Source organism: Protopterus annectens, chromosome 11.part0 (assembly GCF_019279795.1).
Source record: "Protopterus annectens isolate FY-2018-M chromosome 11.part0, PAN1.0, whole genome shotgun sequence".
In the NCBI taxonomy this organism is placed as follows: Eukaryota; Metazoa; Chordata; order Ceratodontiformes; family Protopteridae; genus Protopterus; species Protopterus annectens.
The window spans coordinates 371,927,432-371,941,741 of record NC_056745.1 but is presented as its reverse complement, the minus strand read 5'-3'; the positions used below and the strand labels follow the sequence as shown (position 1 = coordinate 371,941,741).

At 36.9% G+C, this 14,310-nt stretch overlaps 1 protein-coding gene across 1 annotated transcript in view; it reads right to left on the bottom strand.

Moving 5' to 3' along the window:
* KITLG (KIT ligand) overlaps positions 1–14,310 on the bottom strand; it is a 585,654-nt gene that overhangs the window by 265,109 nt on the left and 306,235 nt on the right. Inside the window, exon 2 of the mRNA XM_044087862.1 lies at positions 9,371–9,487. Coding sequence (XP_043943797.1) covers positions 9,371–9,487 — 117 coding nt within the window. The remainder of the gene's footprint in view (positions 1–9,370; positions 9,488–14,310) is intronic.

Genomic DNA, 14,310 nt, shown 5'->3' with positions numbered 1-14,310 from the left:
GACTTCATTCTGTCCTTTTAAAGTACTGCTTTGAAACTCTGCAACTGTATTTAGACTGGGGCAATGAAAAGATGGGGGCAGGGATAGTTCTGTGCAGCTATTTTCTTTTCCACATAGCAGTAACAGATAAGTAACATATAGTATTGTAAAATAATTCCAAGAAGCAAACGTTGGCACCATATTAGTCCAATCTGGAGCTTTATCATTCTATTTGCTATTTTATGAGACAGCACATACACAATGAGATCCAAGACCTATTCTGGGTAATTACAGCTATCAACAAAATGCACTTCTGACACTAGAGCCGTGCCAGGGCACTGGGGTTCTATCAGAGTCGTGACATTTGAAACTGCATATTATTTCAACAGAGAAGTGAGATGGACAAAAGAAAAAAAATGTTTATTTATACACACGCACCACTAAAACTGCTGCCTAAAAGAAACTGCTATTTTTTTTTTTTTTGGTGGGGGGGTTCTTTTCACATTTTGTGGTTTCCACTAGTTTTGAAAGCTGTCAAACCATGGTACTTTGGTTCAATATTATACAACTGGGTTTGAGGAGGGCAGTAAGAAGTGTACATATAGAATGCCTGTGGCTTCTACTCCTTTTCTATTGGGTTTTAAGTAGTGTTAATGCCCCAGTGTTTCTGAGGTTTGACAAGTTGAGTTTCAATATTCTGTAGGATTATTGGTTGCTACACTTTGCACTATTTTTCACATTAACTGGAATGATATTCATACAATGTTAATGCAAGCAGAAATATAACATTATAGACATCTTCAGAGTAGCACACAGCTTCATTTGATTTGCTAATTTGCTTCTTTATTTATCTGATTGAAATGGTGTTTAAAGTTATTGCTTACGGTACTATAAAAACATCATGATATTTACAATAATGAGCAAAATTCTGTGAACATCTGTGCTTTTCTTACATTATATATTCCTCTAGTATACCTTAGTGATGGCTGCAGAATCACTGATTCCCTTATAAACCCTTTATTATGTCTGATGCCACTTTTTGATGGAGTTTAGTCTGATAAAACAGAGTGTATCCATAAAAGCGCTTACTATTACATTTATTTTGTTTTTACATTAAAGGAATCTGCTGTATGTAACCAACGCATCTTTCTTTCTTCACTAAGTTATAGAAACCCACTTCATTTTCAAGCAGATATATCATTAAAACTTAAAAAAGCATCGCATGCCTGGTCTATATTAAATCAGCGAAAACTCACATCAATGAATGGCATTTCATTAGAAATACCATTCATTTAATTCCACTCCTGTAGGGGGCTGCACCCCCCACACTCCCTGCAAATTATTTATACTAACTGCAAGACTGGACTACAGTGGAGAAAAGGGTAAATTCCTTGATTTCCACTGCACAAATCCTTCAAGTTTGTGGAAAGTCAAACATATGGTCTTGACCAGATGAAGTTCGAGTTTCTGAGAACATGATAATCTGACATGAACCCACAGTTTTCATATACCAGCACTGTAATATGCACATTTTTGCAGCAGTAAAGATAAAACATAAAATAACATTTACTCCAACTACAGCATAATAGATGTTAATGCATAGTCTCATGACAGCTGTGTTCCATGATAAGTTCTTTATTTAGGGACCCATTTTATAAAAAACACGGGTTATTCTACTATCTGTATGTCTATATGGCCAAGCTCATGAATGAGAGATGTCAATGAAACATCCCACGAGCACAGTCAAAAAATACAATAAATAAACAAATACATAAAACTGGTCAACATACCAAGTTTATAGTGATCTTCAGTGAAGGACCTTATACCACAGTTTCTGTTAGTCTAGCAACTTTCTAAGATTATAAGCGCAATACTGCAGATCTGTCACTATTTTGGGGCTTTGTCCCCATTATTTTTAGTTTTGACTAGATTTCTTGTACTGGCAGGTTGAAATGTATGCACAGTAGTCTCATGACAGCTGTGTTCCTTGATAAGTTCTTTATTTAGGGACCCATTTTATAAAAAACACGGGTTATTTTACTATCTGTTTGTCTATATGGCCAAGCTCATGAATGAGAGATGTCAATGAAACATCCCACGAGCACAGTCAAAAAATACAATAAATAAACAAATACATAAAACTGGTCAATATACCAAGTTTATAGTGGTCTTCAGTGAAGGACCTTATACTATAGTTTCAGTTATTCTAGCAACTTTCTAAGTTTATAAGCACAATACTTAAGATCTGTCATTATTTTTGGGGCTTTGTCCCCCATTATTTTTGATTTTGACTAGATTTCTTGCACTGGCAGGTTGAAATGTATGCACAATAGGCTATAATAAAAATAGAGGACTTGCTTTTTTCTAGGATGATCATATAGGAATTCTTGAGAACAGAGTCTTTATTCCACATTGATCATAGAAGTCAACAAGGGTAGATATCTTTCTTCAGGGTCACACCCAGTACCCAAATAGGTGATGTAGAGGAGGCACCTCCCTATGCCCTGATTTACAGGAAAGTGTGATACTTTGTAAAAGGCTTGTAAAAGCTGAGGCGCTAGAGCAGTTGAGCAGTTTGGAGCAGTTTGGTGTTTTATTAAATCATGTTTGGAGTGTCACTGGCTTCTGTCTTCTTCCATGTGGTGGAAAAAAGTGTGATATTTTCTTCGCCAATGTGCTGCTATCACCATCTGCTACAAAAATAAGAGATGACAGTACAGCATATGCCATTTAGGTTACAGAATCAGTACAGACAGATTATGTCTCTTTCAAAGATAGTGCTTTTGTTCACTGCATTTTTTTCTAATTTTAGGAGTTACTGTTACATAAATAAGATTGATCCCAGTTGTTCAGTTAAGCCATTAGTCCTTTGGCAAACTACAAACACCAAAGAGAAGTTTGTTGTGCCTAGTGACAGAAATACTTAGAAACAGTACTGCACCAGGGCTTTTGGAGAGGTAAGAACCTTGTGGTATGGCCTCATGCACGGCTTTTCTGTTCTTGCATTCCACTACTGTGTGGGTGAAAGTTCATTAAGACTTAAAGAACAGCTTATCTGAGTTTGTGTGCTACTTAAAATATGTTTACCTTCCATGTTTTGCAAAGGAATGTAGATGATATTTAACATTACCAAAGGGCAAACTACAGACCAGTTTTCGCATCAGTGACAGCTACCCACAGCATTGAAACTATACCATGATATCAAACAATGCTATAGCAATGCAAAGCAATCATGAAAAATTTCAGTGTCTTATAGTTTCTGAAAGATAAGGAAAAGTGTTTGAAGAAGAATTGAAGAGTTAGATGACAATAATGATTAGAAATATATTGCATTTTTCTGTGATGCTTCAAGATATAGAATGAATATTTATCTGTAATCATTTTATATCCATTAGAAGTAACCTTATATCAGGTAATGACAGACAGAAATGTTTTGGTAATGATGAGACACAGGGTCTCATATTGCCTACAAAATTACTATGTTTAGATTTAATAAACTGGGATAATGCAAAAGGATAGGAGCAACTGGGTACTAACAACAGCACATAAGTGAGACCAACATGTTCTGAAAGGAAGTTGTAAAAAAATCGTTATTTATATACTTTATATATTTAGAAACATTAGTAATTAACCTGTTAAGGGGTGGCCATGGTTGTGCAGTGGTTAGCATTGCCGCCTCACAGCAAGAGGCTCTCTGGTTCGATCCTCGGCTGGGGTGCCCTCTGTGCAGAATCTGCATGCCGACGCGTGGGTTTCCTCCTGGTGCTTCGGTTTCCTCCCACATCCTAAAGACATGCTGTAGGTAGATTGGACACTCTAAATTGGCCCTAGGTGTGAGTGCATGCATGTGTGTGCTTTCTGTGGAAGGTTGGGCGCCGGGCTGACAACTCAACACTGTAAAACTCCACTGCCAATCATGAGCGGACAGGTGTTCTGCTGTGGTGACCCCTAACCGGGAAAAGCTGAAAGAAGAAGAAGAAGTAATTAACCTGTTAAGCCTTATATTAAAATATTACAATACCTACTGGGTCATGGATGTAAGGGCTTGGATCTCAGATACAGCACTGTATCCAGTAGAAGACAAAATAATTTTGTTTAATGTGGATGATTCCAAACTGAAGCGAAGGCTCGAGGCAGGAGTTGACGTGATTTCTGCCCAGTGCTCTGAATGTCAAAGTGAAGAAATTCAATAAAGAACCAGTAAATGGTGGGAGTAACTATGACTCTCTTAAGGTAACCAAATTCCTTGTCATCTAATTAGTGGCATGCATGAATGGATGAACAAGATTCTCACTCTCCTTATCCAATATTTAGCAAAATCACAGCCAAGGGAATGGGCTTGCCAGAATCACTGGGGAAAGAAGACCCTGTTGAACTTGACTCTAGTCTGGCAGTAGAAAGTGGATCCAAGCCTACATATATAAGAAAAAATCCTCAGCACCTTTGACAACTGAATACTGGCACTGAAGTGGAATGTCACGTAAACACAAAAAAAGCAGCAATGACAGTCATGCTGTTAGTGACAAACAACAGGTAGAATTTTGGGGAGTGGTAAAAGGTGTAGGTGCTCCACCAGAGTGCAATGTCGTTAACAGTTATAGTTCAGACAACAGAGTTGCATCAGAAGAAAATTTCTGGTATGCCTTGATAAAAATATATGTGATACTTATTTAGACCAGCAGTTAATATCTCTTGTTATTATAACACCACTGAAAAACCCAGTAGTAATGCCAAATATATCTGATAAATTTTCCTGACTGGGAAACCCCAGGTGATCTCGGAGGTGCAGTGGGAACATGCATTTAATATTTAACCAAAGCTTATAAATAGTGAGAGCCCAAATGCAGTAAAAATCTAAACAAAATGAGTAAACTGATAAAGGATGTGAATGACTGAAAATATATTTCATCACATGAAGGGTCCTAAGACATGTCATGTAACTAGGATTCATGCTGTTAGCACTTCTAATTACCCTCTTTTTTACAATTATACAGAACTGGGTTACTTCCAAAAAACATAAAAATAAAAGTTTTGCAACTTGGAAGAGTGTATGACATAAAGATAAGAAACAAACTAAGAAAACCTGATGATTAATGTGAGTGGTACAATCAAGATTGAGGGAAAAGTAAAAAGTATAAAATCATAAAGCCCACAAAAATACATTTCTGTGACATAATATCTTAATCGGTATATAACCCTGTTACCTTAAAAAATAATGACACATGCTTTGTAATGTCAAGTGGAGCAATCAATGCAAAATATAATATAGCTGGTTTCAATAAATAAATTGGCGGTGATTTTCACTAAGGAAAAATGTCAGATACAATGCAATTTTGTAAATCATTGATATCACCTATTCTAAAAAACTCCATCTAGTTATGAAGGCTCTATACCTGAATTTGCAGAGAGTGAAGGATATAGGTGCTTTTACTGAACTGTAATATTAGCCTATCCTGTTAGTGGAAGATGAAGTACCCTAATGTGTCCACAAGGGAAAAAGACAATGGAACTAAAAAATGACCGAACATCTAGAATTTGTACATAGAATCAGACTACAAGAAACAATGAATTTTATTTTGCAAAAAGAAATAAAAGTAAATAAATAAATAAACCCGATTCAGTAATGGTTAACACTATTGAACAGCATTAATTACCTTTTACCTGTGTTTTAATTATCATATCTCCACATAATAGGGCTAGATATACATCTAAAATAAACATTTTGTTACTGACATTTACTTTATATGCATATGTTGCCCTATTACATGCAGCAAGGTCAGAAATAAAGAAAACACTGAGTCACAGTTATTACTGGTGTGCATCAGTGCTACTCGTGTCTAAATACTTCCAAAACTCATAATAGAATAGAGTGGGTTACCATCAGAACAAATTACACAAAAGCAAGCCTTCCCCTGGAAAGGTGCTGTGTGCATTGAACTAGCACGCAGTGTACTGACTCATGATGGAGGCCAAAACCAGTACTGTAATGCAAGGCTGAAGTAATAGATAGTACAGATAAGTACTGCGCAGACTTTATCATTTTAATTCTTTTAGTAACCTGGGTATGTTAACAGTGCATGCCGTCTCCATCTGCCTTCTCTCATACACTTCTTTCAGCAGAGTACCTCTTTTAGGTCGGTTGCTTCCTCAACCATATTAGTTTTAAAAAACTAAGTCATGCATACAGTAAGCAGCAGAATTAAGTGCCTTTTAGGAAAGAACAGCTCAACAGTACAACATTTCACTGAAGTCATGTTTACCAGCTAAACTAAGGCGCTTTATCTGCAAGCCAGAAGCAAGTCACTTGTTTGGTGGTGACATGTAGATTGTTCCATATATTTACTTAAGCACCTTGTGCAAGCCAACAAACTACAACATTTCTAAGAAATGTGCTGATGGTATGAAGATATAGTTAAAGTTATTTGTTATAAAGTAGAAGCCAGACTGAGATAGCGTGTGTTCAGCCACGTGAGCCATAATCTAACTGTCATTTTTGTGACAAGGAAATTCAGGCTTAAAATTCTTAAGCAGCAGGAGGTAGACAAGCACACCTGCCATGGGGCCAATAACCACACCTGCCATGGGGCTGGCAACCACACCTACCACGGGGCCGCTGCACCTGCACTTATATATCACAAAATTAGCTGCAGCCATTCAATCTATAGGGAGGCATTTTCATTCGGTGAATAAATGAAAGCAACAGCATTTCTGAAATGAGTAAAAGACTGAGCTGTAGTACGACTGTTATAAAAATGTGCATTTCCTTTCTGTTAAGACTATTATTTATACATAACAAATACAATGTAAATGAAAATGTTAGTTTGATTTTCTAAGCAAACACGATAGTCATTAATCATATTTCCTGTTTGACTTATTTCTTGTTAGCAGAAATTAATTGATGTAAATGCCAATTTTATTAAATATATCTTTGATTTTCTGGTCTAAAAACAAAAATGACTGCTGATATATCACTGATGCCAGTTCACTGTTTTATCTTACCGATATTTGCCTAGATAATGAGCTGCGAACAGTCAGTTTTATTAGTCTAAGCATGAAGGTCGAATGTAATACTCGACACTACAAAATAAATATAAGTGTCTTACGCAAAAATCAATCAATCAATTAATCAATCAATCAATATTTTTATTTTATTTTATTTTACATTTGTTAACTGAGTTAATCTGAATGAGCTTTTGGCTCATTTTCAGCAGAGACCCGAGGAGAAAAGCTCCTCAGTGAATAAAATTTAACAAAGTTCAATTACAGTCAGCGAAAAAAATTACTATCAGGTTACAATAGCACAAGAAATGATAAAGAGCAACATGATTGGATTTAGGTATAGACAGCACATATGCAATAGGTGGATGGAGACAGGCTCTGCAGTTCAATAAAATTTAACAAAGAATTAATTACAGTCAGCAACATTTACAATTAGGTTATAATGGCATAGTAAATTAACATACCTGTGTTATTGTTGATAGGGTTAGAGAGGTTGTATACAGAAGTAGGAATGTAGATATAGAGAATTAAAGAGGTGATGGAATAAATAAACAATTTTATCCAAAATCTAGCCATTGACACAATGTTGATTTCTTTGGTCAATAAACAGTATGATGAGAAGTCAGCATCTAACATAAAAGTCCAACATGTAAGTTCAGAAATTACAAAATACAAAAAACACATACACGTCAAGCTTAATATTTAGTTCCATTTCGAAAGGTGCACTATAGTATTTCATCCTAATGAAATAAATCAGTTGCAACATATTTATATCACCAAGTGTTGAGTAGTTAAAAGAATTATAATAAACACATGTATGTTATCAAAAAAGAATTACTAGAATTGGCTCTGCCTTGAAAATCTAATTTAAATGAGTATCTTGCAAAACTTAAAAGTAAAAATAGTAAATGATACAAAAATTTTTAAGCCTTATTCATGAAGATGCACTCTAAATTTAGTTTATATTTTTATGTTTTTTATATCAGTTTAACTTTATTGTGTTTGCAGTGATATCACCTTAGCTGTTGTTTATGCCTACACATCTTACAAAAGCTGCAGCTTGCAGAAATATTTAATGCCTTGTCTTTTTTAAAAAAAGGGTTCAAGTTCATGAGTCAATTAACCCTTTTCATGAATTATTTTTAAATGATCTATCTTGCTGTTTACTGTCTTTATCTGTGCATCTTACTATGAACCATTTAAAAGCCACAAAAGTTTTCTGCCATATCTGCCACTATGTACTGAATAATTTCAGCACAACCTGATCTGACTGGGACTTGGTTGATTCCTATTATACAATGAATGGCCAGTAATATTCAAAAAGGAGCATGCTGATTGGCCAGCCCAACCAGTGTGCCCATTGAACATTTGTGAATATATAGTAATAGAAAAAGGTCCGGTCACCTGGACTTTTTTCCATTGATATATCTTATAACATTTTTATTTGTATTTCCTTTTTTTTAAACAAATTTACAAAGCCAAAGTCCTCAAATGAATGAGGGAGATGGCACAGAGAAAAATAAAAGGATATTCAGGTACGTTCTGCCAAATTAAAGAAGCGTACCTGATTATCCTTTTATTTTCTCTTTCCTGTCGCTCCCGAACGTTAAAAGTTTCCTGGTTTCTTTTTTCTTGATAAATAAATTTAAAAAAAAAACAGAAATCTTCCTTTCTCCATTGCTTCATTTGCACAGCACTGATTTACTGTACATGTGCAGTACATCAGAAAATCCTCAGGATACCGGAGAAAACACGGAAGGGCACCATGAAGGCATAATAGCAATAACCAACTCCATAGTGTGGTACACTGCAGATTTACCAATGGTTGGCTTTATTTAATCACTCTGGATTCACCCTCGTGATTAAACCACACCAACCATGCATAAATCTTCAATATACCATACCAACATCGTCGGTTATTGCTATAATGTCAGTTTTCACTTACTCCAGTCTTATACTTGGGATATTGGTTACTTTCCTCATGGGGTACAGTTACTAATCATATAATACTACTGGTTGATGGAAGTTTGCTGCTACCTGTAGAAAAACTAAGTATAAGTAATTCTTGAAATGCCGAGCCTTTGTCCCATGTCCCGCACAGTCCTATCACTTCCTGATACTCATGTTACTTGTGATGCTACTGCTGTACATTTGACATTACATGATATATTTTTGATGCATTGTGTAGAAAACTGTGGACTCTAACAATAAAAAATGCAAACAATAGAAATGAACAATACTATCAGTACTACCCTTTAGTATTTATAATAAATACTTTTAACATTTGCAGCAATATTCAAGACATACTGAAACATATTTAAAGTTTGATGCAGAAAACAATATGAAATGAGATGTCTCCAATAATAAATAAAGAAAAGAGATTTGCACCCACCAACTGAGAGATATTATTCTTATCATCTGTCACAGGATCGGACTGTCCACAAATTGCTGGTCGCCCAACAGGGAAAAACAAGATTAAGAAAAGATAAATGTAGGTGATAATCCAAGTCTGTAAAGAAAGAGAGAAATATATATCATCATTTAGATGTTGAAATAGAGGCAATTCCTAAATTTACTGCCGATTTACAACTTTAAGCAGAATATGGACAAGAAATACATTTTACTTAGAACTCCCAGGTTGGATGTCCCTGCCTCTTGTAAGAGGTTTCAGCACAGCTGATGTGACTTTACCAAGGCAGTGTTGTAACTTTTAAAGGTAAAGAGTGTGACTCAAGTACAATACCAGACTACCAATGTAAACATATCAGTAGCACAAAACATCATCTCTACTGTTTTCCCTAATTACAGTTATACTGAGTAAGGTACATATAGTAAAATGGAGTAACCAGTATAATAAAAAATAGTATAAAACTTACATTAATGCAACGGCACATTGTAGTGGGAGATTATTAGAAGTAGTTCTTATAAGAGGTTCTACTAATTCAATTGTAGAATATAATCACCTTCCACAGTGCAAGACTACCCCCCCTAACTACAGAATCATAAGTAACGAAAGACCTCAAAAGAAAGGAAGTGGAGTAGCTTTACTTTACTCCTCTTCCCCAACAGTAAATCCTTATACTCACCTTATTCCTAAATTTGGTACAGCTGAAATCACCCTAGCCCTCTTAAAAATCAATAACCATAAAAACATATTAATAGCCACTCTATATATCCCTCCTGGAAATAATATCCCCTTCTTGAAGACATCCTTTCTTGGTTTTCTATTAACATTGCCAATGAAACAATCATCTTAGGAGACATTGACATTAACTGACCCTCTATTCAGTTAAACTCCTCTTCTCAAAATATCAACTTATACAACTTCTTTCAAATTAGTTAACTCACCTACTAAAGCTAAAAAGGACAACTCCCCAGGCAGCATTCTGGACTGGATACTAGTGTCCCATCCCAACAATATATCTGACAGTGGCACTCTGCCCGATTCCCTTAGCGATCTCCTTCCTGCCTTCATCCATCACTCTCCTTCATCTCTACACCTACAGCACTACATCCAAACCCGCCACCTCCAAAACATCAACCCACAATCCTTTTCCAATACCTTAAAACAGATTAACTGGAACTCATTAAAAACTCTCCCTCTTGATGATGCTGGTATGTACTTTAACACTACCTTCATCAACCTGTTAAATTGTCTTTGCCCCTCAGAAAACAAAAAGCGTAAAATCCGCCACTGCCCCTTGGCTCTCCAAAGATACACTAACCCTCATGCACACCTGAAATAAATCTTGGAAACTTTACTAAAAACATAAAACACACAACTCTCTCAGCAAATACAAACAACTTCGTAATAGAGTTAAAAAAATGTATTACTTCTGACCATAAATCATACTACTACTACAAGCTTCAAAACAACCACAAGTCTAAGCACAAAAAGTTTTGGACAAGCATCTCTACCCTCCTTAATCCTGGTAGAAAAGATATCCCCTGCCCTGAACCTATCTCACCAAACCACTTTATAGCCACCAAATCCACTTCCTTCGTCACATACTCCATAACCAAGCTCACCACTTCCTTCCCTCAGAGCTCCACCATTCCTCCTACCCACAACCTCTTTCTCTCTACTTCTCATCCCCCTCTCTTCTCCTTTAAACCTATCCCTGTCTCCACCATAAAAAACTCCTCCAGAAGCTAAAACCATGTTCCAATGCTCCTGATAACCTTCTTATCAACTTCCTTAAGTTGGCTGCAGATGGCACAGCATTCCCTATCTGTATTTTAATTAACTGTTCAATTCAAGAATCCTATGCACCCCTCCTCTGGAAAAAAGCCTTTATAATTCCATTGCACAAAGGTGGCAACAATACATATATCGCAAACTTCCGTGCTATAGTCATCCTCTCCTATATCTCAAAATTTCATGAAAAATGTATTCACCTTCAACTCTTACCCCACCTTCTAGATAGCCACTTGCTTACCCCTACACAACATGGATTCAGACCTGGACATAGCACCACCACAGCCCTACTATCCTTTCTACACAATATTAACTGTCCCAGTGACTCTGGACATATTGTATCTGCTACTCTGTTAGACCTTTTTAAGGCCTTTGATACGATCTCTCATAGCCTTCTTCTTTCTAAGCTCTCCCAATTTAATCTCTCTTCCTCCTCTTTAAGCTGGTTTTCTAGTTATCTCTCAGAAAGGCAGCAAGCTCTCAAATTGAATAACTGCACCTCACCCTATCTTAATTCACTGACTGGTATCCCCCAAGGATCTATCCTGAGCCCTGTTCTATTCAATATCTTCTTAAATTACTTCCATCTCTACGTACCCAATGCCAAACTTGTACAATGCGCACATGGCTCAGCTATCATCTGCTCTGCTGAATCCTTCCCTAAACTCTTGCATATAACACAAACTGCTTTTAACAGTACTGAAACTTGGATGCACAGCAATCACTTGGCTCTTAACACATTCAAAACCAAAATTATGATCTTTACTCCTTCTAAGAATTCCAAAATAGACTCAAATATCTTCCCCATAGTAAGCCAAAACAAAACCCCCATTGAAATAGTCTCCCAAATTAAACTTCCAGGTGTCATTATTGATGATCAATTAAAATTTGACATTCACCTTCAAACCAACATCAAAAAAGCCCACCAGAAACTAGGAATGCACTACCGACACAATTGCTTCCTCCCTTCTGCAACTAAACTTACCCTCTCCACTACATGCCTCCTTCCCTCCCTCATGTACAGAGCTTCTCTCCTTACCAATCTGCAAGCTACCCTCAAAACTAAACTGGCATCCTGTTACAATAAAATATCAAAGTTTACTATCAGCTCAAAATCCTCATCCCACAACTGTGACTCCATACACTCCTTGAACTGGCTGGAACTCCCTAACTGTCTCTCTTAGCTTCAACTGACTACTTCCCATACTCTTATTTTCAAACTGTCACTATGACCCTCCCTCTCATCCATCCTCACTGTGCACCTTCCCAATCAAACTCTCAGATCTAATAACCAAAACCTCCTTGAAGTACACAAACCTACATACAGCCCAAGCAACTTTTCCTACCCTTCTTTCTTGCTCAAAAATGGAACCTACTTCCTACCCATATCTGTGTTACAAAAAAATCACTCCTCCTTCAAGTCTTTGCTCCATCCATACCTCTCCTCTAAATGGCAATGCTCCTGCTCCCACAACTCCTAACCCCGCTCCGACTAATTTAGCATATCTCAGCATAGGTGGCTATGCTACCTGCTATACAGACATAACATACCTTCTTCTCTTTACATATTTTTAACTGCCTGTATAATTCAACAGTTTTGCATGACATTATGTTTTAACTACTAATGACTTTGTGTTTGTACTTATTGTATTAATTGTTATATTACTTATTGTAGAATTTTGTACCTTTACTCTCAAGAGGTGTTAATGGTTTATCTCCTAGCAATATTTCTTGTCTGATTATTGTCTACACTATATCTTGCTGAATTTTTGTAAATACTTTTACTGTGGAGCTTTTCTCTCCATGCCTCAATTGAAAAAAGGCTCATCTTAGCCCAATGGATTTTCCCAGTCAACAAACTGCAAATAAATAAAATAAAACAAATAAATGTATACACAGTAGCACTGTATTTGAAAGTTGAGTGGAACTTTCGGTTGTACTGTTACAACAACTTTGGGATTAAAGCACTGCAAATGATGTACTGAGAGGAACATTAGACTGTATTGATATGAGCAAATTTGGCAATGTACCAGTGCTGAAGGAATTTTGATGTTGTATTAGCATGTGTACCAGAAGATGCAACATTGTTGCTAAAAAAGTGGAAATAAGACTGAATTCTCACAGTTACAAGGTAGTGGTGCACTGCTAATGGAAAGCTGAGTGAAATGCTCTGCTGTACTGGTTCAGTTACTAGACAGAATATCACTGCAGACAGAATGCTGAGTCATATGGCACATTGCACTGACAGAGTTGCCAGACAGAGAAGCACTGCAGATGGAATGCTGAGCGGCATGTTATGTTACACTGACACAGTTACCAGACAGAGTAGTCCTGCAGATGGAATGCTGAGTTGTATGGTACATTGCACTGGCACAGTTAGCAGACAGAGTAGCACTGCAGATGGAATGCTGAATGGAATGTTATGTTACATTGACACAGTTACCAGACAGAGTAGCACTGCAGATGGAATGCTGAGTGGCATGGTAATTTGCACTGGCACAGTTAGCAGACAGAGTAGCACTGTAGATGGAAAGCTGAGTTGTATGGTACATTGCAATGGCACAGTTAGCAGACAGAGTAGCACTGCTGATGGAATGCAGAGTCATATGGTACATTGCACTGACAGAGTTACCAAATAGAGAAGCACTGCAGATGGAATGCTGAATGGAATGTTGTTACATTGACACAGTTAGCAGACAGAGTAGCACTGCAGATGGAATGCTGAGTGGCATGTTATGTTACACTGACACAGTTACCAGACAGAGTAGTCCTGCAGATGGAATGCTGAGTTGTATGGTACATTGCACTGGCACAGTTAGCAGACAGAGTAGCACTGCAGATGGAATGCTGAATGGAATGTTATGTTACATTGACACAGTTACCAGACAGAGTAGCACTGCAGATGGAATGCTGAGTGGCATGGTAAGTTGCACTGGCACAGTTAGCAGACAGAGTAGCACTGTAGATGGAAAGCTGAGTTGTATGGTACATTGCAATGGCACAGTTAGCAGACAGAGTAGCACTGCTGATGGAATGCAGAGTCATATGGTACATTGCACTGACAGAGTTACCAAATAGAGAAGCACTGCAGATGGAATGCTGAATGGAATGTTGTTACATTGACACAGTTAGCA